General features: G+C 36.5%; 1 protein-coding gene across 2 annotated transcripts; it reads left to right on the top strand.

Moving 5' to 3' along the window:
* The first annotated feature begins 320 nt into the window (after positions 1 to 320).
* Positions 321 to 26129, top strand: LOC585414 (DNA repair protein complementing XP-G cells). Of its 2 annotated transcripts, none has more exons than XM_030982474.1 (16): positions 321 to 454; positions 1921 to 2088; positions 2843 to 3009; positions 3477 to 3592; positions 4801 to 4908; positions 5886 to 6099; positions 9038 to 9190; positions 9462 to 11034; positions 14677 to 14785; positions 15366 to 15420; positions 16299 to 16418; positions 17022 to 17235; positions 18225 to 18369; positions 21085 to 21273; positions 22599 to 22683; positions 25033 to 26129. In XM_030982474.1, the coding sequence occupies exons 2-16, from the start codon at positions 2001 to 2003 to the stop codon at positions 25957 to 25959; spliced, it is 4263 nt and encodes a 1420-aa protein (XP_030838334.1). In that variant the 5' UTR covers positions 321 to 454; positions 1921 to 2000; the 3' UTR covers positions 25960 to 26129. The 2 variants fall into 2 exon arrangements, with proteins under 2 accessions (XP_030838334.1, XP_030838333.1); XM_030982473.1 differs by having other exon boundaries at positions 14674 to 14785.

Genomic DNA, 26129 nt, shown 5'->3' with positions numbered 1-26129 from the left:
ATATTATTTTACGATACTATCTTAAAAGATAGATAAATATAAAACGAAATAAATGTATTTTTAAAAAAATCCAAAATTGAGAGATATAACACGTGCCGTAAAGTAATTTGGCGACAATAGTCAAATCACTGACTAATCGCCAATAACTCAAAACACAACAACAACAACAACATTACGTGCATGTAGTACACATCAAAGAGTATTATTGGCAAAGAGTCGTTACTCCTGAAACTAAACGTGTGAGCATATTGTGGTACAAGCATCGAAGCGTGGCACGTACAGCCTAACGTAACTTTTTTAGTCTTATTCTCAGCAATCCCCGCCTGCCACCGCACGCCTTGAACCGGTACTTACTACCGAAGTAAGGCAGAGTAGATTGTCTTGACTGTTAAGTCTTGTTGCCCCATTTGCCGCTGAGCTGAGTGAGCTGACTTTCGTAAACCCACAGCCACAGGTAAATAGATGCTAACTCTTTATTTACTGTTGTACGTTTTATTTGGATAATATAAATATTTTTTCTGAGCAAAATCAATGTGTAGCACCAAAACTTCCTCGTTTGCATTATTTGCATGTCTAAATCTTTATGTTAAGTCTAGTCGTGATCTCGCGTCGTCTACTCTGGAACCCACTACCACCACCACCACTCCATTGCCACCTTCGTACCCGGCCTGAGCGGGCTGGAAGTTCAAACAGTTACCGTTCAACGAGTAATACATGCACTAGCCGTTCGAATGCGAATCACGATAGTACTAGTACAAGCTTTATTACTAACTGTTAGTAGCTAACAGTAACTGTTGATTCTGGTTTAAACGTGTGTACTATCAGGTTATGCTGCAGTGTAGATTTCGTTTGAATATTTCATTTGAGAAGATTTTGGGGCCTAAAACACTTTGGGATCCGGTAACTTTGTTTGTCTCAGATTCTGAAACAAAATTCTGGATTTAGCTCATGATGCAATGATAATTATAAACCTTTAGGTCAGTCAGGAATCCCATGACTTTTACAAGCCGATCGCCTGTCTGATTGTCAAGATATTTATGATTGGAATTACAAATTTTGAAAACCGTTCACCTGACGGTTTTCATAACATTGGCGTAACCGGGCTCTGCCGGGGTAGCGTTCTGCCTTGCAGTCTCTCAAAACCCGGTCCACGCTCTCGACAATCAATTATCTCTCTCAGTGGGCTCTCACAAAAGTATATCGTGTAAGAATTAACGTGGACAGCTCTCATTTTACTCACTCCCGCAATCACTGAATGTCTGACAGGAACTCAAGAAACAACACTTGCACAGTATATCTGCAGTTCAAGTAACTTTACTCGTTCCTGGTAACGGATCGACCTGTCGCAACGATCGACAGGTCAACACCAAACTGACTGACATCTCACGATGTCCACATATATATTTCACAATTAACTATAACGCCCTCTACGTCTTACTAAACCATTGGACTAGTTATGCTACAACACTTTTCATAACACTACAGTCTATTGGGGAAAAAGAGTATGGTAAAACCGGTCACTCAAAGATTTTTACTTTTTTGAGGCACTTCTTGATCATTTTGAAGTGCAATTTTTTTAGGGCTTCGATATTACACCATATCACAGACACTGATAACACGTAGGGCCGTGTATCTCAGATTTAACATTGTTAAACGATCCCTTTAAAACAATATTCTCTTAGACTAAGAATAGCCTAGGTCAACAATTCAATATCAACACCATAATTTCTGCAGTCATGACAGTTTTTTGCTGTTTGGAGTGTCCATACGTAACAGAGTTTGTTATTTAATGAGATGTTGAACATGCTGACGGATGCTAAAAAGTTCCCACATAATCCCACATAGTTCTAGGTTTTATTTAAATTGCAATTGTAAATGTTTTAAAGACCTTCTTATTTTCATATATATCTTTCCTAAAAGCAACTTCTTGGCACAATTTCTTTACTACTGGACGCTTCAAAAGACCCATCCCAAAGAAGGCTCTACTCTAAGATACCATCATGGGAGTGCAGGGATTGTGGAGATTGGTAGAATCTACAGGACGACCTGTGAACCTGGAATCTCTAGAGGGCAAAGTGATTGCTGTTGGTATCCTTTCTCAGATGGCACAGTGGTTTGTTATTATAAGCCTGTTCAATCTACACATCATGATCAGACAAGGGGCATTTGTATCAACTTTGTGAAACCAAAGAAATTGATACTGACCAGTTACTGATTAAAGTTATGTAAGCATTATAATTTGTTATACTAAAGGAGCATTCCATGTTACACACGTTGAAGTAATATTTTCAAAACTGCAAAATTAATCATGAAGCATACCTTTCTCGTTGGTAGTGATTTTTATAAATGTGCAAAGAGGCATCTCTCCGTGTTTAATAGATCTGTGGATATTTGGAGTCATTGGTAGGGATCAAGAGGTTTGGCCTAGGGATGTTAACCTAAACCTAACTGCAACCATAACTTTAAATTCACAAAAATTCAAGTTTAATCAAGAGCCTAATTACAATGATGGGGGCTCAATATGCCACATAGCACTGAAATAACCAGTGTCCAAACCTGCAAGCCAGGCAAACAGTTGTAGCTAGATTCCACACATAACATACATGTAAGACCGCTCATGGTTTAAAAACATCAGGGGAACATACAGAATGTCAAGTGAACTTAAGTTAAAGTTTTAAAACAACAAATGCATCCACAAAGCAAAGAAAAATTTTAAGTAATTAAGACCACAGGCTAAACTTAGTTCATCACTTTTTCCTGTGTGAACCTACTTATATCTGTGTTTTAAAAGACCCAAAGAAAATTCTTGATGTTTATCTTTCCTTGACACACTTCCTTTGAGATGTGAGTATCTGGTTGAATCAGGCTGTTCTTGGTGTCCATGGTAACAGCCTGTCTAATCCTCATCTTCAAGTCTTGTTCAATCGTATCTGTAAACTCCTCTTCTATCGTATCAAACCAATCTTTGTCTTTGATGGTGCTCCGCCTCAGCTCAAGAAACAAACATTGGTGAGAAGAACTTTACTTAATTAATGCATGGATGAAAAGGTCTTGATGGTTTTAGTCTGCTACATGATATCCAGCTTTGTTATTTGTTTATATGCATAACGATGCAAGCTGGACAAATAAGTTTTAAAGGGTAACAGATTTAGCTTCAAATGAAGAAATTTCAGATAGTTCTAATATAAATTAGATGAAATGAGTTTGATTGAATTAAAGAGCTTTTTTTTAGTAAAAAAATAAAATGAAATATTAGTAGTCAGTGGCGAAATTGCCATTATTTTTTCTAAATTTAAAATGCAATGCAATTATAAAGTAGTTACATAAATGATAAATTGAAAGAAATCGTTTTGTTAATAGTAAATGGAACGTTGAGCTAAAAAGAAATTTTAATGTACGGTAACATGTGTATATGCTAATTGTTTCATGACTGCCCATATAATACATGACATTCTTTGATTTGTTTGAACTATTAGGCTGCTAGACGTCAAAGAAAAAATCTTGCTGCCGCTAGGACGGAGAAGACCACTGAGAGGATCGTTAAGAACTACATGAAATCACATGCTATCCAGGCTGTGATAGGAGAGAATGGGTAAGGATTCATCATAAGTTTCGTATGTCCACTAGAGACAGACAAATTTAAAATAAACATTACAGGCCAGGGCCCTGTAAAACAAAGCTTAGCAATTGATTGTACAATCAAGTTTTGTGATTGATTGCACATAGGGATCAATGCAATCAATTGCAAGAATCAATCTTACAATCGATTGCCAAGCTTTTTGTAATGTGGCCTAGGTCCTATAAGTCGTGCCTCACCTCATAACCAAAGCTACATACATCAGCAGAAGAGACCACACACTCAAGCTCTCTGTTCCTGAGGCAACAACAATAGACTCCTACAAGTACTCATTTTACCCCCGCACCATTCGCATCTGGAATCAACTACCAGCCACTGCAGTTACTGCCCCAACAGTTGCTGCTTTCCAGATGACCGCCCTCCCTGTCATCAGAGGGTTGGAATCTCCTGTAGGATCCAGAATGCTGTAAACCATATAGCAGCATGATTTTTTTTTTTTTTTTTACTTGCACGTCACTGTTTTACTGTATAAAGAAATTGTACACCCTTTGTTGTCTGCATCTTCACCTGTTGTCACAACACATCCCATCCCAGTATAGCTTGGAAAAGCTGCTTCATGGATTACCTCATCAAGTATCAAGTATGTCTCTGTTATGTGAAAAAGGTATTGAATAATAGTGTTGCAGATTTCAATGCAATCACCTCAAGAGAATCAGATCTGAATGCACAGCTTCCACTTCTTAGCATGAATCATTAAGGTTAGACGTACAACCGAGACATCCAATAGCTTTTAGTTTTACCTATATAATTTGGGACACTAATTTTTAAACAATTTATAGTTGTATTTTCTGTAATCATTATATCGTCGCCTGGCTGGCAGAAGGGCGTTGGCTCGAATTTCAGGTAATAAATGAAGCATTAAGCAGAAGGGCGTTAGCAATAAATCGTGTCAAACTTTCATGAAACTGACTTATTTTCAAGAAAAAAATTGTAGCCGTGTTCTACTATAACATTTCTATTAGTCTTTTTAAGTTTTAAACCAATTTTCGGGACAGAAAGCAGTTTAAATTTAAAACAAATCTTTAAATGCGAATAATTCGGAAAGTAGTTTTCGAGTCGCACGCGCTCTAACGCCCTTCTGCCAGCCGGCAGATGATATGTCAAATGAGACCGAACCAGCCCTTTACTCTAATTCATTTATTTCTCTGTTTGTTTTGCTACAGGGAGGGAACCTCACAGGATCTTCCTCCCCTCTATATTCCAAGGAAGAATGAAACTGATTTATATGAACTTCCTCCATTACCATCAAATGATCTTCATGAGAAGAACAGGTGAGTAGACAAGCTTCTTTTTCATCTTCTTCGTGTTGGTTGTCTTCTTCCTTTTTACTTTTCTTCTCCCTCTTCCTCTTCTCCTTACTCTTCTTCTTCTCCTTACTCTTCTTCCTTTTCATGTTCTTATTATTATTGTTGTTGTTATTGTTCATGTTTTACTTGGAATGTCAACCTCCATCTGACATACCTTCATAATGATAATAATAATAATATTCTGTTTTTTATATAGCGCTCAATACATTGATCCAACGATGTGCCTAAGCGCTTTACAGATATATTATTACCCTGGAAATCGGATTCAAACTTACCCACACACAACGTGTGCACATTTTCCACTCCCTGGGGAGCATTCCAGCCAGTCACCATTTTATAAGCGCACACTTCATGCTGTTACCCTGTAATACAATTCTTGGTAAAAAAAATGTCCTCTTGTGATGCAACTGAACAACAATTTATATAAATTCAAGCTAACGATCATGATCCATTCAACCCCCCCCCCCCCCACTTTATGTGGTCTTTATTACCACTATAGAGATCATGACCCAATGTTCGAACCACTCATATATGTGGTTTGAAGGGATTGTTTAGCAAAGTTCAATCTGAGATGCACGGCCCTACGTGTTATCAGTGTTTGTGATATGGAGTTATATTGAAGCCCTAAAAAAAATTGCGCTTCAAAATGATCAAGAAGTGCCTCAAAAAAGTAAAAACCTTTGAGTGACCAGTTTTACCATACTCGTTTTCCCCAACAGACTTTAGTGTTGTGAAAACCGTTTGGCAAACGCAAAAATTGATCTCGATTTTCAATCATAAATATCTTGAAAATCAGATAGGTGATCGACTTGTGAAAATCATGGGGTTCCTGACTGACCTAAAGGTTTATAGTTATCATTGCAGCATGAGCTAAATCAAGGATTTTTTTAAAGACAAAGTTACTGGATCCCTTTAAGTTAATCACATTTTTCCATTCTCAGTGGATCAGAGGATGAGGAGGAAGAAGACCATATATCCATTGCCATGGCAGCTCATCAGGCCGAGATGGAATCGAGATATCAAGACTTGGGAGAGTTAGACATTGAGTCTGAATCATTCAAGGCTCTACCTGTGGAAGTCCAACATGAACTCATCACAGAGCTCCAGGAATCATCCAAGAAAAACTCCTGGGCTAGGATGCATCAGCTACCTAAGGTAGGCTAACTTCTGGTCCTACAAGCCTAAACCTAATCCTAACCCTAACCCTAGGATGTATCAGCTACCTAAGGTAGGCTAACTTCTGGAGGGGGGGGGGGGTGTTTCACAATTCAAACACAACTGCAACTTGGAAAATTATCAAAGAGGTAATGGGAAAAAAAACGAATCCCCCACCCACGGATAATATCACATTAAATGGCACTAAAATACATGATCCTAGTCTTCATGCAAATTCATTTAACTCATTTTTTATGAATATCGGCCCTGAACTCGCCAGCAAAATTAATAGAACTCACGCTCACTTTAAAGACTATCTTTCCAATCAAAACCAAGAGTCTCTCTTTTTAAATCCGACAAATCCTAGCGAAATTATTAACATTACCCAATCTCTTAACAACTCAAAATCGCACGGTTTTGATAAAATAAGTATGTCTCTCCTAAAAGAAATAATGTATCCACTTGCAAAGCCTTTAACTCACATATTTAATCACTCGTTATCGCAAGGTGTTTTCCCTGATCTATTAAAACTAGCTAAAGTCAACCCCATTCTCAAAAAAGATGATCCTCACGAAATTAGTAACTATCGTCCAATTTCCCTACTTCCAAGAATATCCAAAGTCTTAGAAAAGATTGTTCATAATAGGCTACACAAATTTATCACTAAACACAAAATACTCAATTCAAATCAATATGGCTTCAGAAAAAATTACTCAACTGACTAAGCATTAATTCAAATTTATGACAAAATTACAAGTGCCATAGCTAACATAGAGCATGTTATAGGTATATTCTGTGACTTGAGTAAAGCATTTGATACGCTCAATCACGCTATTCTACTCTCCAAACTCAGTCATTACGGAATTCGGGGTCAGCCACTCTTATGGTTTAAAGATTATTTAACAAACAGAAGACAATATGTTACATTTAATAGTTATGATTCTGATCCTTTTTTAATTCAATGCGGTGTTCCTCAAGGCTCCATCTTAGGTCCACTGTTATTTCTTCTTTATGTAAATGATATTATCAATACATCCCCCCTTCTTTCTTTTATCTTATTTGCCGATGATACAAATATCTTTTATTCCCATAAAGACCTTAATTCGTTAAAAAATACTTTGAATTATGAAATTAACAAAGTATCAGATTGGTTTAAATCCAATAAACTTTCACTTAATACAAAAAAGACTAATTTCATGTATTTTAAACAGAATACAGAAACACCTATATATATTAAAATCGATGGTATGCTACTAGAGAAGAAAACTAATTCCAAGTTTTTGGGTGTTCTTAAAGATGAAACCTTGACTTGGAATGATCATTTACACCAAGTTACAATGTGCATTTCCAAAAGTATTGGAATAATCTCCAAGTTAAAGTTTCTTCTACCCCATGCAACCTTATTCCTACTATATAATTCGCTAGTTCTCCCGTATATAACATATTGTAATAGTGTATGGGCAAATTGTGGTTCGACAAAAATTAATTCTATTATCAAACTGCAAAAGAAAGCCATACGTATTTGTACAGGTTCGCATTTCTTAGCTCACACTGATCCTTTATTCTATAAACTTAAAACACTAAAAAATTTCGATCTGAACACTACTCAAGTAGCAGTTATTATGTTTAAGTACATTAATAATCTGCTTCCACCATCCTTTGATATCATGTTTAGGTTTAATAATTCCGTTCATTCATACTCTACTCGCATATCTGGAAACTTCCATCTTACAAACCCCAAATTATCAATAACACACAAATCTGTTAGACATTCTGGCCCGGACATTTGGAATGATTTACCCGACAACATAAAGTCTTGTTCAACCATCCACTCCTTAAAAGCTACACTTAAACGACAAATAATACAATCATATGCTCCCCTCTCTTTAAATTAGTATAACAAAACTGTGACTTATTTATTCTTTATCATGCAACTGCTCACTGCACCTGCACTTGCACCGCACCCTCTTGATCACTCAGTTTTTCGAAGAGAGTTATGTCGCCAATTCTTTTTTACGAGGCCGCCATCCATCTCCAGCCTAACCGCTCACGATGGTGGTCTCCTGCGTTCCAAATTACCTCTCTAATTTATTGAAAATATTTCATATTTCTTATGTTATTGTATGCTTCGTACATGTTTATCGAATGATATAATTGTACATGATTTTTCATTTAATTACTTTTGTAAACATTGTATTCATTGTATTTGTTATTGTTCGAAATTTTGTACTTTGACTTTGAATTTGTATATTTTTGAATGCAGAAATAAAATCAATCAAACAATCAAACAAACAAACAAAGATTCTAAGTCAAACTTAACTCTAAGTTGGACTTAGACATTATGGAGAGCCATTTGTAGCCTTAAAATAAAATATATTCAAAAGCAAAAAATTAAAGGATTTTAGACTTTTTTCTATAAATCCCTCATCAAGAACATGAAATCTCCTTGATAATAGAAGATAAGAATGATTTAAATCATCATTTTATGCCTTTTGAAATAACTTTTATAAAATATTTTCCTAGATGCTAACTGCTTTCCATAATTGTTAAGTCCATCTTAGGATCTTTGTGAAACACCCCCTAGTCCTGCAAGCTACATCATCTGAAGGGCTAGACTAGCAAATGCTTGGGACACATGGGTGGTTATCAAACTCAATGTCCTTGCCCCTAAAAGTTTAAAAGAAAGGCTGATACATATTATATCAAATTAAGTCGCTGAGAAACAAAAAACATTTTTGTAAAATATTCCCTTTGCATCTCTATCATATCTTCCTATGTATTGTAGAATAATTCTGGATTCCATCATTGAGCATGCACACAAAAAATGTAATGAAAAACACATTTCATAATCCCATATATATGCATTGAGGTATGTCTATGTTGGGTTACACAATCTGCTTCAATCTGTTAACAAACCTGTACTGTTTTATCCTTCAAGGTATCTCAAGATTTCTCCCAGTACCAACTCAAGAAGCTTCTTAATAAGGGCAAGCTGCGTTTGAGACTAGACAATCTCAGGAAAGAAATGAGGACTAAGATGTCACTCTCTATGACTGCTTTACTTGATGCTCAGAGTATGTCAGGTAGTCAGGTATGTGATACTTTTTTTCTCTCTATCTCTCTCTCTCTCTCTCTCTCTCTCTGTCTCTCTCATTTCTACTCTCTATGACTGCCTTCCATAAGAGAAGTTTTCTTCTGTTTTCTCTTTTATTCCATCCATCATAGATTTTTATTCTGTTTTCATGTAATCCTTTTATCTTTTCTTTTCCCTTTCCTTCATTTTTCGTTGTCCTTCTTGAATAACGAATCATATGTGAGTAAGTAATTAGTTGTTGTTATTGTTGTTTCTATGTTATTTCTAGGTAGATGCAGGTCGAGTAGCATCAGAAGACACACAGCACTACATCCTGATGAAGAAAGGAACCAAACCAGATGAAGAGTCTGAAGATGAGAGTGGTGATGACATCGTCGTTGCGTCCTACGCCGAGAGGGCAGGCTTCGCAACTAGTATGGATCTTAAGATGCAGAAGGTGATGAGGAAACGAGGTTCTGCTCCCATGGCAACAACACCATCAACATCGTCAAAGGATGACATAGAGATTGTACTTCTCGAGGACGATTCCACTCCTGCTAGGAAGAAGAGGAGAAGAGACCTTGGAGGTCAGGAAATGGATGAGAGTGAAGCAGTAAGATTGGATGACAAGGCAAGCAAGGATGAGGCAGTCAAAGCAGAATTGAAGAAGTTCTTTGATCAGCTGGATGCCAAGATATCACCATCACAGAAGCAAGAAGGTAGTTCATATGCACCCATCCCTGATGATGTAGTGTGTCTGGACAGAGTACATACCTCAAAAGAAGCCTTGTTAGAAATACAGTCTGCCCAATCTGGGTCAGCAAGTACAATTCAGAGTGTTAGAACGTTAATGGACAATGTAATTGTGGATGAGGGTTCCACTGAGCATGATTTAACTATGAATATAGGAACAGAGAAGGGAAATACAAGTGAGCCTTTGAAGACTGAGATGAGTGATGCTACTATCAGAGATCATCTTCCTAAAGAACCCTCAAAGGCAACAGAAAATTATAGGACTACAGAAGGTACAAACGAAGAGCTCCAAACAAAAGAAGAGAAATGTGAAATGCTCTCAGTGAGGGATGAGAGTAGGACTAGGACCTTAAGGCAAGTTGGAAGAACTGTAGAAATCATTACCAACATAGATCCAAAGACTGTAGAGAGAACTACCACAGATGATTCACCAACTGCTGATGCAAGAAAGGTGTTCAAGGAAGAAGACAGGGCCACGACCCAGAGGCAAGATATCCTGAAGAAACTCATGAAGAAGAAGGAGGATATGAAGATCATAGAGCCAAAGACTGTAGAGAGAACTACCACAGATGATCCATCAATTGCTGATGCAGGAAAGGTGGTGAAGGAAGATGATAGGGCCACAACCCAGAGGCAAGATATCCTGAAGGAACTCCAGAAGAAGAAGGAAGATATGAAAAACATGATGAAAGCCTTTGAGAGTCGGATGGACAACTTCGATATACTAGATGTTCCTGATGATGATTTAGCATTTGATGCTGAATTCACTTCAGGGATTGGCACAGAAAGTAGTAATCCTGTAGAGATAAGTGCAGAGACTCCTGAAACAGATGTTGGCACAAAGACTCTTGATGATGAGGTGAAAGACACCAAGATTGTTCCAGGTTCAAACATTGGTAAAAAGGAAATTCCCGATGCAGAAGTTGGTGCAAAGACTGTCCATGATGAAGACGTTGGTGCAAAGAATACTATTGATGCATTGATTGCTGCTAAGGCTGGTACTGATGCAGAGGTCAACATGAAGAATGATGTTGATCCAGGAAAGAGGGTTGTTGTAGAGATCACTCTTGATGAGCCTATCCAGGTGGATGGACAGAAAGCAGACTCTGGTGAGTGCATCAATAGATGAGGATACACACTTGATTTAATGACAGAAAATAGGCCAGTCAGTCACTCACTAGTGTCTGACAGTGAAGTCTAGCAACTAGCAAGTAAACGGGTTTCCTTGCATAATTTGAATATTGGGACACTAACGTTTAAATTTTACAGATAGGACATACATGACATATTTATGATTCCTGCAAAGTTCTACAGAATTTGATGTGGGCTGCAAAAGGGACATAGACACATTAAGGTAGATAACCATAATTTAATTGTCTTTTCCATCGGTTGCTGCAAAACTGTGGAACCAACTACCTACTGCTGTGCAGACGGCCTCATCTGTGGACCAGTTCAAAAAACTATTTCAGTCACATCTATTCTGCTAGAAATTACTTATTACCAGCCTACATATACTTTACTGATCTCTGAGAAGTGTCTAACTTTTGTTTTTAAGTGGCCCAAACATTGTGGAGCGTGTGTGCAGCACTTTGTAACTGCAAGGAAAAGGCGCTATATCAAATATCTTGAGTGAACATAGAAATTTTTGACAATTAGAAATGTGGTGATTGAGACATTTGGATTTATAAAAAAAATGACCAATGAACAGATGAATTTAAAGCCTGTTTTATACCTGAATTGATAAACTGTCAACCCCCTCCCCCCCCCCCCCCATAAAAAGGGGGTGTTAAAAGAAAGGGAAGAAATGGTGATTAATGTCTTTAACTCTTTGTTTGCTTTGTTCGCCGATTTGCACGGACGTAGGCGTGCCAACTTCGCATTTTTGCACAGATGTATACGAGTCAATTAGACATTCATAATACCGCTCGCAGTGTGTAGCCACGCGTTGCGTTTACTATTGTTTACATTGTATACATCGCACACTTTCCGGTAAACTGTTTTTCTTCATAGTGTTACATTCGAAATTACCGTGTATTTAGCGGTTTTCTTTGGATTTTTTTTACTGATGTTACGATGGCACCTGCTGGAAAACGTCAACGTGTGTTTAGTGTAGAGGAGGCTCGAGATCTTGTTACTATGGAAGCATGGAGCATGGACTCTGATTCCGACGAATCGAGCAGTGACGAAGACTCTAGTGATAAAAGTGTTCCCTGAGAGTAGACTGATAGAATAAGAATGAATAAAAATTAATGAAAGAGCTAGAGATGACAGCAAGAAAGAGAGTAGACTGATAGAATAAGAATGAATAAAAAAAAATGAAAGAAGGAGATAGAGATGACAGCAAGAAAGAGAGTAGACAGTGATAGAATAAGAATGAATAAAAATAATGAAAGAAAGAGATAGAGATGACAGCAAGAAAGAGAGTAGACTGATAGAATAAGAATGAATAAAAATTAATGAAAGAGCTAGAGATGACAGCAAGAAAGAGAGTAGACAGTGATAGAATAAGAATGAATAAAACTAATGAAAGAAAGATGTATCCTGTCTTGCCGTCATCTTTATATCTTTCTTTTATTATCTTTATTCATTCTTATGCTATCAGTGTTTACTCTCTTTCTTTCCGTCATCTCTATCTTATTATTATTATCATTTTCCTATCTATATGTACCCTATGTCTTGCCGTCATCTGTATATCTTTTTCTTATTATCTTTATTCATTATTATGCTATGAGTGTAATACTCTCTTTCTTGCCGTCATCTCTATCTCATTATTATTATCATTTTCCTATCTATATGTACCCTATGTCTTGCCGTCATCTCTATATCTTTCTCTTATTATCTTTATTCATTCTTATGCTATCAGTGTTTACTCTCTTTCTTTCCGTCATCTCTATCTTATTATTATTATCATTTTCCTATCTATAATTATGTACCCTATGTCTTGCCGTCATCTCTATATCTTTCTCTTATTATCTTTATTCATTCTTATGCTATCAGTGTTTACTCTCTTTCTTGCCGTCATCTCTATCTTATTATTATTATCATTTTCCTATCTATATGTACCCTATGTCTTGCCGTCATCTGTATATCTTTCTCTTATTATCTTTATTCATTCTTATGCTATCAGTGTTTACTCTCTTTCTTGCCGTCATCTCTATCTTATTATTATTATTATTTTCCTATCAATATGTATCCTATGTCTTGCCGTCATCTCTATATATTTCTCTTATTATCTTTATTCATTCTTGTGCTATCAGTGTTTACTCTCTTTCTTTCCGTCATCTCTATCTTTTTATTATTATCATTTTCCTATCTATATGTACCCTATGTCTTGCCGTCATCTCTATATCTTTCTCTTATTATCTTTATTCATTCTTATGCTATCAGTGTTTACTCTCTTTCTTTCCGTCATCTCTATCTTATTATTATTATCATTTTCCTATCTATATGTACCCTATGTCTTGCCGTCATCTCTATATCTTTCTCTTATTATCTTTATTCATTCTTATGCTATCAGTGTTTACTCTCTTTCTTTCCGTCATCTCTATCTCATTATTATTGTTATTTTCGTATCAATATGTATCCTGTCTTGCCGTCATCTTTATCTCTTTCTCTTATAATCTTTATTCACAGTAAAGTCCTTTCATTTCATATCACTATTTCTCTCTCATAATGTCTCTCACGTCCGTTCTCCATATTTTATTCATTGCATACTCCACTCGTCAATCATTTCTGATAATAAGCTCTCTCACAATAAAGTAAATGGAAAACAATGCAATATAGTTTATATTTTAAGATTGATTCATTCTTTCTTTGTATATCTATGGCTGTGATAAATGTACTTGAAATCAATTTTATTGAGGGGTAAAGAAGGTGAGAGAACAGATGCGGTGAACATTCATAATGAGACATTTCAATAAGATGCTGATTATGTCATGTATATCACATATAATATATTATGCCTATACCATTTTTACATGCTCATACCAGTGGGCAAAATCAATAACATTCTCTTATTTCTTATTGACTTATCATGGCACAACAAAGAAAAACATCCCCACGACGTCCCTTTTCATGCCCCGCTAAACCGGACATTGACAATAACCTGGGGTAATAGGGATTTCAATGGGCAGATTAGCCCATTGTCAAGGGTGGCTGAGCGGGGTACTTTCAAGTCTCTCCCTATTGAACTTCTTTTCTTCAACAACCTAAATACTAACCTTCTGAATTGTTAGAATACTTGAGCAAGGTATGTAAAGAAAGGTAAGAAGTCCACCTTTCTAATAGATTCGATTTGAAGATGTCTTATCATTGCTAAATAAGAAATTCTAGAGGGATAAAAAACTGCCGTAAATAAGAAAAATTAAACATTATATAATTATGATTATTATAAAAATGATAATTCAAAATATAACAAATGACGGTTCATCGAAAAGCACGTTTTCCGGTCTACAACTTTGCTGCACAATATTTTTCATCATGATCATCCAGTGAAGAGTTATAGCCTCTTGATTCAGCAGAGTCAATAAAGATTCCCTCGAAATGTGTGACCCTAAAAGAATGTGGCACAGGGGGGTTTTTTAAGTGGCGCATAAAGAGTTAATGTTCACGATTTGCAAGAGGCAGTATTTTCAAGGGGAAAGGGGCTGATTTTACATCTGTCAACAATTTACAAAATATACATTTTAGTGAATGGACCATTTTCTTTCGCATTTTTGTCAACTGCTCTAATATCATTCTTGATGCAGAAGATCCTGTCAATACATCTGACCTGTCTTTCATGACACGAACCTCACTGGACTCGGAGTGGACCTCAACACCATACCAGGTTGATAGTGATGATGATGTCCAGCGTGTCTAGTGAGTAATTCTCTGCATTTTATCGTGCAGCAAAGTCTGTTTTGGGGATTGTTAAACTATTAAAAAGTAATGGTGATACATAGTTACTATATTTACTATAGGACTTCAGAAGTCAGGAAAGAAATAGTATGGAGGTAAAATCATTGTTGAATCAATTTTTAACTTGTATGAAATCGGGGGGATGAATTTCAAATGTAAAGTAAGTATCAATTTCTCATCCTACATGACAGTTCAAGATCACATTGTCGTACATGTACAGCCCCAATAAAAAATGTCCATATTTATCACTCATGGCAAAAGAATGCTTTATTGACATGTGATCTTTGTACATAATATAAATAGTTACAATGACTGGTCTTTGTTTTAATAGAAGTTTCACTGAAGTGGGGGTATGCTGTATTTTGACATCAAAACCTTATGCACAAGCTTGCTGTCTCTGTTGACCCCTAGGCTAATATTAGCTGATAGTTTCTTGTCTCTATGTGCCTCCTATTCTTTGTTCAATTGTTATCATTTCGTGTTTCTGAAGATTGGAATTATTGTAAAAAGTCTCATATTGAAGTTTTCTTTTTTTGTGTAGCATGCAAGAATCTGATCAAGAGCCTGAGATAGATGAATGGCATGGAGTATACGTAGTAAGTATTCAAGATTACAGTCCATTTTATTCACCGTGTAAACAAAAAAGAAAAAAGGGGGGGGGGGGTTCGTTAATACCTCAGTTACACCTCAAGCCTGACTCATAACCGACCCCAAACTGAATCCAAACTGACCCCAAACTGACCCCACATCGAATCCAAGCCTACTGAACGGACTTTGGGCCATTGTTCATGTTGTCGTCTAGCGACAGTTTCATCAGTGCGACTGAGTTATAAATGCTGCTGAGTCAACGAACGACGAGGACTTCATTTACAAAGTGTGACTGTGCCCATTTTTAATTTCAAATGGAACTCTGTAGACAAATTACTCAGAGTATTTGATCACATTCAATATGTGTCATTGAATGAAGGATGTATTAGCACTCAGTATCTGCTAATATTCCTGCTATATTTTTTTGAAAATGATATGTCGCAACAAGGGTAGAGCATACTAATACAGGTTGTCAAATGTATGCTCGCATGCTATCTTTACATCTATAAGGATTGCTATCTGTATATTCTCAACTTTTGCTGTTCCAACTTGTAGTCTCTGTTCTTCTGGTAAGAACCTCCTTGTAGCCCAGAGGACAAGGTCATCTCTTGGAGACAGAGCTTTCTCAGCTGTTGCACCATGTTTATGGAATCAGTTACCAGCTCAAATACATTCCTTAGAAACTCTTGATTCTTTTAAGTCTAACCTAAAGACAGTTCTGTTTTTGAATGCATTCAGTACGTGAATGTTATGATAAACACATTTTGTTCTATCCTATCTTCTTCCTAACTTGTTTAATTTCATAATGCGCCTTGGAATAGTTTACTAGATAGATGGCGCAGTATGATTGCATTATATTATTATTATTATGTGATTGTCTTGGTAGGATAAGATGAACGAGATGGAAAAGAAGTTACATACAGAGAGACTTGCTCTGGAGAAAGAGAGGAGGAAGCAACAGAAGAAATCATATTCTATTACAGACACCATGTATGCAGACAGTAAGGTAAGAACAGTAAACAGTCAAGATGATTTGTGGTATACAATCAAACCTGTCTGTAAAGGCCAAGCAAGAGAAATAGGAAAGGTGGATATTGTAGACAGGTTGCCATTCTAGACAGATGGCCAGTTAAGACACGTTCTTGCAAGAAAGTGACAAGGAATGGGATAGATGGCCTTTGTATAATGGTGGAAATTGTTTGGTTTTACCGTATTTGAAATGGTATCAATTTATCATATGGGGTGTAATGCCTCAAAAGTGCTAAGGATAGACATTCATTCAATGCTATTCTCTAATGGATTAAGGTGAGCAGTATTAAACATAACATCGGACTTAATGGCTCAGAGAGAAAGTACATCTGTCAGTTTGGCCGACATGTAGGTTATTGCTGAAGTATGTGTATTTTCTATTTTATTGTCTTATCCATATATTTGTAAGAAATGTTATAACCATATTCTTTGACTTTTCATTTTTTTTTGTATGAATGTGGTGAAGAAATTCAATTAAATTCTGTTTGTTATTTCTCTATCCTTTCATGATGCCACAAATGAATTAAAAAAATTTTGTGGCGACCAAACTACAAAATGATGGTAATGTTTCCATGTACAGGAGATGCTACAGTGCTTCGGTATCCCTTACATAGAGAGCCCCCAGGAGGCTGAAGCTCAGTGTGCTTTCTTAGATCTGACCAATCAGACGGAAGGTACCATAACAGATGATGGTGATATCTGGCTGTTTGGTGGTCGACGAGTCTTCAGACATTTCTTCTCTAAGAAGAAGGACCCAGAATACTTCAGGGTGGGAGACATTGAAAGGCATCTGTGTGAGTAGCTTTTAAATTTCTACAAATCTGACATGCACTCTATATGAAGGAAAGGCATTCATTAGTTTTATGAAAGGATTTTTAATTGTCATAATAATTTAAGTGATATTGCCTTCAGGGCAATACAAAATCTATCGCCCGAACCAAAGGTGAGGGTGATATATGACAAGTCGTATTACCCTGAATTAGGCAGTCAATATTATTATTATCAACCACATCAGACATCTAGAGCAAACAAGAAACAAGAAATAGATGCGCAATGAAAATTACAAAATACCCCGGATGTTGGCTTTACATTATCGCCCACTAGTTTAACACACATTTTACCATTGACTTATCTGATCAGGCAATAATATTCGTTCATTGGTTTACTGTGTATTATTGACCAGCAAACAACACACAAAATCCCATTGAGTTTGCTGAGCGGTCAATATATATTTCACCCGTAGTTTTGTTGGCTTTTTAATTAAACTTGGAGGGTAACAACATTTGAAAATTGCCCTGCTCAGATGTCTGATACGGTTAATAATTGGGAATAGTAAATACAGGTCAAATTCAATACATGCAAATATTCATAAATGATAGTAATAAAATATGAAATTAGTTTAGAAATAATTTAGATGAAGATCATCATTTTTTGGTTTTGCACAATGGTGAAACACCTGTAGAGGTTTTATCAAGATAGTTTCCTTCTTGGATTATGTATGTTGATTTGTGACTTAATACTTCGTGTTACCTAACTGCACCATAAGAAACTGTTCACTCATTTATGTTTCTTTACAATCCTAGTCAATATATGAATTAAATATTTAATTGTTAGAGTAATAAACCGTAAGAAGCGATTGAACTTTGTGTATCTGTACAAACATTTTTGACATAAGTATTGATATTTGAATGTTGCAGTGTTGGACTGGATCTAGCAGGCTAATGCACCTAACCTATATGTACAAGTATAATTAATAGTGACTCCATATTTTTTACTGTTACAGTATTGGACCGCAAGAAGCTAATCAACCTGGCCTATCTGGTCGGGAGTGATTACACCCTGGGTATCCAAGGCATTGGGTCGGTGGGTGCTATGGAAATACTGGCAGAGTTCAAAGGTCATGGGTTGAAGACACTCAAGGATTTCAAGTGAGTTAAGACCCTTTTATTTTAGCCGTGCTTACGAAAACATGGTATTAGAAGCCACTTCAGGGATATCACTTGGTCAAATGACCCACAAACATCCACAGATATTTTACATATGGAGATGTCTCACTTTGTGCATTTAAAAATAATCACTCCAAAGTGATGGAATTGCTTCATGATTACCATTTGTTTGCCATTTTGCTTGTGGAAGAACACTTCCACCTGTATATCATAGAATATACTGCCTGTGCGTAAATGAATAATGATTACATAACTTTCATGAACATGTATCTAGCAGTCGTCCCGATGGGTTTTTCAGTTTTGATCAAATAACCTTTATCTGCCCATGTTCAGATAGTATCTTCTAAGTGGCTAATTGCAAAGAAATATTGATACCACATTGATGTTTTTGTACTTATCACTACTGTAGCATCTCTATGCATGAGGAATGATAAATGACAGCCTTCTATCTATTTATCAGGCTTTAGTTCATCCAGACATTGGACAAAGCCCTCCTCATAACACTTCCATTCTCTTCTGTCTCTAGCTATCCCAGTCCAAGCGGCCATTCTCATGTATGATGTTAGGTCATCTCTCCATCTTCTCTTCTGCCTTCCTCTTCTTCTCTTTCCCATCCTTGGTTGCCATTCTGTTAAACGATTTGTCCATCTATTGTCCTGAAGTCTTGCTACATGCCCAGCCCATCTCCACTTTGATTCTCTGACTTTCTCCATGATGTCTTTACCCTTTGTTTTCTGGTGTTTGACTTTGTGATTGAATGAATAAATAAATAAGTAAGCTTGTAAGATTGAATACCTTGGATTCATTCTTTGAAAAATAATCAAGAAAGTGGATCAAAACCATGAGAATGAAAACCATTGGAGGAGCTTGCAGCTAATGGCAGAGCTTATTGTCACTTTTGAAGCTGACTCATCTCTTTGAAAGATTTTTTTTTTATTAACCCAACAATTTAAATCCTCACTGTTAGGTCATGGTGGACACAGACCCAAACAGAATGAAGGCTAATAGAGGATCTTACAAAAGAGCTAAGCTGAGCATGTCAGCCCTCCTTTTAAGTTGTCTCATATCTTCGAAAGAATAAAATTAGTGTACACCTAACAATTTTGTCTGACAAACTTTCCCATATGACTTTGTTACTAAGAAAGTGGATCAAAACGATGAGAATGAAGGCTAATAGAGGATCTTACAAAGGAGCTAAGCAGAACATATCAGCCCTCTTTTTCAGTTGTCTCATATCTTCGAAAGAATAAAATTAGTGTACACCTAACAATTTTGTCTGACAAACTTTCCCATATGACTTTGCTAAATTAAGAGGGACTTCAAAATACATATAGACTATTTACAAAACAAATAAAATGAAACATATGAATTATATACAAGATCAACATAATTTCTTAATATGATCATTATAAATTTTCTAATATTTTCTTAACTTCTTCATTATCGCAGTATCTTATATTTCTTTGTGTTTCAAATAACATTTCAATGATGAAATAAAATTATTTATACAACACCTACGTGGATCCTTGTCATTTGATTGGAGGATTGTTAGTCACATGATATTCAATAGATGGTATATTGCACGGTCGTGCATTTTTGGTTATATGCGCCGTGCATTTTTGGTTATATGCAGGCTGCTTACCTCTCAGTCGTGCGCGCGCGTATCCCTGCGTGTATCTGACGCCAAGGCAATCCCAATGTAATCGAGAAGGCTTGACTCCAACTTTAATTTATCTTTAATATAAGGAGTATGAAGGGGTGACCAAAGTTCGCGGACATTTTAGAACATATTACAAAATGTGATATTCGAATTACGATTTCTCATATTCTACACAAATTTATTGATTTCAATTATAACCAAAGGGACGGCGAAGTTTTTAACTACAGATTAGTTCAACTAGAAAATTTTATCGTCGAAGGATTTCGGAGATATCGCGATCTAAAAATTCGATGTCCGATCGTTCGTGCGCGCTGCATCTAAAAAAGTCATAAAAACAACGAGACCTAACTTCACGCACGGGGGTTTACAGTTGATTTATCAAAAAGTGTGATCCATCAAAAATAAGGTAATATCATAATTTGCAAGGCAAGATATCATACAATCAGTTAGTACCACTCTTTACTTACAATTTTGAGGAAATCTGCTCTCAAATTGAAGATTTTCAGACCCTTATCGGTAAGTTGATCATTTTTCGGAACGGATGACGCAAAATATTGCAAAATTTGCCGATCTTTTGTCAATATTTTCACAATTTCGTACCCAATTCCAAAGAAAATTTCAATTCTGGGTGATTTTATGTTCCTCTTTCCATTGGTGATATCAGATTTTCGTAATCTTACTGATTTTTTGAGATAGCGAACTTAGGTCACGCGCGAACTTTGGTCACACCACCATAAAGCATAATTTGTTGATTAACGTTCTATTAGATCTTCTTCGATGTTGTATAAAACAAATAATGAATGTTTTTCATTCGTTCAATAGTGCAAATATTTTCATTCGTTGAAAGATTAACGTTAATTCTATTCAACTCGGCTGACGCCTCGTTGAATAGAATGTTAATCTTTCAACTCATGAAAATATTCGCACTATTGAACTCATAACCATTCATTATTTGTATATTATTAACCCCTTTGGATTGGTTGGTACTTCCCCAAAGTTCCGCTTTACGTAATCTCTGTATATCTTTGTTACTATAGATCGTGGTGGTCTAGGACCCAGGACCAAGGTGTGCCATCATTGAATGCCACCAGGTCTAAATGGTGCAAGTTGGTCCTACCAGATGAATTTCCCAATCCCCTGATAGCCAAGGCCTACACAAATCCAGCCATCGATGAGTCTGAAGAAGGTTTCCAGTGGGGATTGCCTGATCTTGGTCTACTCAGAGAATATCCTTTCAAGTTTTCTCACAAAGAAACGTAAAAAGATACCTTTGATTAGCTAGTTTACAGATTTGACAGTCTATACAAAAACGTTTTATAAAGCTTTTGTGAAAGGTTGGTTAAAGAGCAAAGAAACTTTTAGTGCAAAGTATCATTGTTTAAGGTACCAAAGTCTGTTAGAAGATTATTTGTATTAAAAACATTTATATACCTCACTTAAGTAATCCAGCCATCTGATTGGTCGAAATTGCATTCATAAACTTCAACTGTTCCTGTAAAATTCCCGGTAACCATGCATAAAACATTTAATATTTTTAATAACCATGGTTATTAAAAAAAATAGGTCAGCCTCCATGGTTACCCCATAGGTTTACATGTTAAAAAATGGTTTGAGCGATCGAGGATACCGTATGTGTGCGAAGATTGGTCGGTAATTTCAATACAATTGAATCTCGATCGATCTTACCGACAATTTTATCTTGCATTGTTGACATGAAGACGAAAATAAACTTCCAAAAACAAAAAAACAACATCTGCCGATAGATCTTGATCTCAGTTCGTGCCAATATGCATTGCAAAAGTAAAAGAAGGGTGCTTTTGCGAAGCATTCATCACGCCGAAGCCGGTTTCAATCCATTTTAATGTATATATTGTACAAAACTGCCAAGCATGTGAACAGCGCGCGATGGCGGAGTGGTGTAAGGCGTTGGTGTAAGATTCATCACTCATTGTACGCAAGAGTTCGACTCTCACCTTCGACAAAAAAAAAAGTATTTTTTATTTTTTATTTTTTAGTCTATTTTTTTTCGGCATATAAAAGTATTAATGACTGCTTTAATATTCGAGAAATAGTTGTTTTTATACGCTCTCGGGAAGGTTACAATTGGGCTATTCCCCTCGGCACGCCTCGGGTAATAGCACAATTCTAACCTTCCCTTGAGCGTATAAAAACAACTATTTCTCTCAAAGCAGTCATTAATACTATACTGTTTGACAAGTGCATGCAAAAGTGATGTGAAACTTGCTACTGCCTACAAGTTTTACTAATCCTTGTTTTCATAGTTATTTTGCAGATTTGAATATTAACTGTGGTTTTAGTTTTAATCACTTCTGTGACAACTAGCTCTCTAGATTATCACAGTGGACAGCTATTCCAAGCAGAAAACTATTACTGGAAAACTAGTCAAATTACCTATTAAATAGTTGTCAAAGGGTAATTTAAGTAAAGTTCAGGGGTTAGATTTGAGACAGATTAAGGCGAAATATCCAAACTTTGACAGCACTGTTATATGTAGTAAATAGAGTTCTATTCCTTGACTGTGACATTGTACGTTTGCTCGTGAGCGGTTCGGTTGGATGAAGACAAAGTTAGATGAGCAGCTTCTCCCGGTCTTGCAAAGGCTTAATGAGAAACAGGTAAGACATGTGTGTAAGAGAGAAATATCCAGTCACACTGGCTTTAGCAACTACCTGTGTAGAAAGACCACCTGTTACAAAGACCACCTGTTACAACGACAAATATGTTTCCCTTGTCCATTGTTTCTCATTAGGGGGTTTTCGTTTGTCACGTCGACATAGTCGACGTCTAATATGTGACGTCATTTCCGCGATCTGCGCATGCGTCGGGTCGTCTGGCGTCGTCAGGCCACATTTGCGAACCCGTTCATCGATGATTTGAGGTTCGTCAGAAAACTAGTGACCCGTCGTCAGAATGACGTCATCTTGCTACATCGCAGCGTAAATCAGAAAGTAAAAACAGAAAGAGAAAGTAATAGAATGATTAAGAAAACAAAGAATAACATAAGAAAAGGTGATAGAAGGAAGAAACAAAGAATAACATAAGAAAAGATGATAGAAGGAAAAAACAAAGGCTAACATAAGGAAAGACAGAAAGAGAAGGTGAAAGAAGGGAAAAAACAAAGAATAACATAAGGAAAGACTGAAGAGAAAGTGTAAGAAGGAAAAAAACAAAGAATAACATAAGGAAAGACAGAAAGAGAAGGTGAAAGAAGGAAAAAAAACAAAGAATAACATAAGGAAAGACAGAAAGAGAAGGTGAAAGAAGGGAAAACAAAGAATAACATAAGAAAGGACAGAAAGAGAAAGTGAAGGAAGGAAAAAACAAAGAATAACATAAGGAAAGACAGAAAGAGAAGTGAAAGAAGGAAAAAAACAAAGAATAACATAAGGAAAGACAGAAAGAGAAGGTGAAAGAAGGGAAAACAAAGAATAACATAAGAAAAGACAGAAAGAGAAAGTGAAGGAAGGAAAAAACAAAGAATAACATAAGGAAAGACAGAAAGAGAAGTGATAGAATGATAAAAACAAAGAATAACATAAGAGAAGATGATAGAAGGAAAAAACAAAGGCTAACATAAGGAAAGACAGAAAGAGAAGGTGAAAGAAGGAAAAAAACAAAGAATAACATAAGAAAAGACAGAAAGAGAAGGTGAAAGAAGGAAAAAAAACAAAGAATAACATAAGGAAAGACAGAAAGAGAAGGTGAAAGAAGGGAAAACAAAGAATAACATAAGAAAAGACAGAAAGAGAAAGTGAAGGAAGGAAAAAACAAAGAATAACATAAGGAAAGACAGAAAGAGAAGTGAAAGAAGGAAAAAAACAAAGAATAACATAAGGAAAGACAGAAAGAGAAGGTGAAAGAAGGAAAAAAACAAAGAATAACATAAGGAAAGACAGAAAGAGAAGGTGAAAGAAGGGAAAAAAACAAAGAATAACATAAGGAAAGACAGAAAGAGAAGGTGAAAGAAGGAAAAAACAAAGAATAACATAAGGAAAGACAGAAAGAGAAGGTGAAAGAAGGAAAAAACAAAGAACAACATAAGGAAAGACTGTAGAGAAAGTGAAAGAAGGATAAAACAAAGAATAACATAAGGAAAGACAGAAAGAGAAGGTGAAAGAAGGAAAAAAACAAAGAATAACATAAGGAAAGACAGAAAGAGAAGGTGAAAGAAGGGAAAAAACAAAGAATAACATAAGGAAAGACAGAAAGAGAAGGTGAAAGAAGGAAAAAACAAAGAATAACATAAGGAAATACAAAAAGAGAAAGTGATAGAATGATAAAAACAAAGAATAACTTAAGAGAAGATCATAGAAGGAAGAAACAAAGAATAATATGAGGAAAGATAGAAAGAAAAATGATAGAATGATAACAACAACAATAACATTAGGAAAGACAGAAAGAGAAAATGATAAAGAATAGACAATGGAAAGATAGAAGAGAAGATGGAAGAAGGAAAAACAAAGAATATCATAAGAAAAATAGAGAGAGTATAATAGAATAATAAACAAAGAACAAAATAAGAAGTGAAAGAAGGAGAAAGTGAATAAGCGCGTGCGGGGCCATTACGTCATCGTGTAGAGAACGTGTGTCGACTTAAAACGAAAAGGGTTATAAGGTAGTGAACAGGACGGGTGTCTGACGTCAATTCGCATCGTTAGAGGACGTGAACGCCGTCCTCATCCACACAAACAAAAAGCCCCTATTGTAACAATGTTAAAAAAAACAATGCATAAAGACCTGGCTTTGAACAAATGAAATCCTAACACACCGCACGATGAGGAATTCTGGGAAGTGCTTTCTGCCTGGCATCTAATGGTTTTTCCTTGTCACGTTGATAAACAAGGCTGTGTATTTAAGTCATGGTTCATGTGATTGAGCCCATAGACAGCATATTGTGTATGTAGCCTACTAAGATGTGTTTCATATATATGTTTAATCAATGCATTATTTTACTATATATGTAGGTCCAAAGCAAGATGACATCATTCTTTGGTGTTGCTCACCTTGGCAATAGGAAGAAGATTGCCAGCAAACGAATGAGGAATGCATTGATGCAGATGGAGAGATCATCGGATGAAGAGGAGGAAGAAAGCGAGGAGGAGGAGGAAGAGAGCGAGGAGGAGGAGGAGGAAAGGCCAAGGAAAAAGAAAAGGGTTTCTACAGGTTCTGTGAAGAAGAGAGTGAGAAGGAAAAAGAAACTTGTGCAGAAACCTACCCAAGAAGGAGGAGAGGAAAAGAATAAATGTAAGCAGAAAGTGAAGAAGAGAGTAAAGAGGAAGAAGAAAGTGGTACTGAACCAGAACAATAATGACACACCACAAGAGCCCAAACAAGGAGCAGGACAGACAAAGAATGCTCCGAAGATTCAAATGAATGAAGAGGAGAGCGCTTTTGCAGAAAGGACTGAAGTCAAGAAAAGTAAGGCGCAGAATGGAAAACTGAAACCAAAACCCAACCCAAACAAGAGACAAAAGCGTAGAGTTCCTACGGTAGATTACGCTGCGATGATGGAGGACAATGATGAGGACATCCCTGATGAAGTTCTCTTGGATGTTGCGGAAGACATGGAGATGGCAGCATTGATGGAAGCAGGAAGCGGGCATAACGTGACCCATGACCTCAGGAACATCAGCAGCTCCGACTCACAACCAAAGACAGGATCTCTCAACTCTAGCATAGATACAGACTTTGTAGAGGAGAGGAGGGGTAAAGGGAGTGGTGGTCAGAGGGGCGGGGTTGTACCTAGACTCGTTGGTGGTGGTGGTGGTGGTGGTGGTAGAAGAGGGAAAGGTAAGAGGGGAGGTCCAAATAAGGGAAAAGCCATCATGAAGAAGAGACCAGGCCAGGGGGATGGGCCAAAATTGTCTTCCAGTGGAACTGACTCAGATTGATTCCAATTGGATGGATATTCCTCTGAATTGATGAAATGCAGATTTCTTCTGTACAAAGTACTTATTTTCAACAGCCTTTTATCAAACATACCTCAACGTTCACCTTTCTGTGAAAACCATGTTCTTGCTGTCATTATGCTCTCTCTCTCTCTCTCTTGACCTAGCATGCC

This window comes from Strongylocentrotus purpuratus, unplaced genomic scaffold, assembly GCF_000002235.5.
Source record: "Strongylocentrotus purpuratus isolate Spur 01 unplaced genomic scaffold, Spur_5.0 spur5_scaffold_12, whole genome shotgun sequence".
NCBI classification, from domain to species: domain Eukaryota; kingdom Metazoa; phylum Echinodermata; class Echinoidea; order Camarodonta; family Strongylocentrotidae; genus Strongylocentrotus; species Strongylocentrotus purpuratus.
Note: the sequence above shows the minus strand (reverse complement) of the source record. Positions and strands in the feature narration are given on the sequence as shown.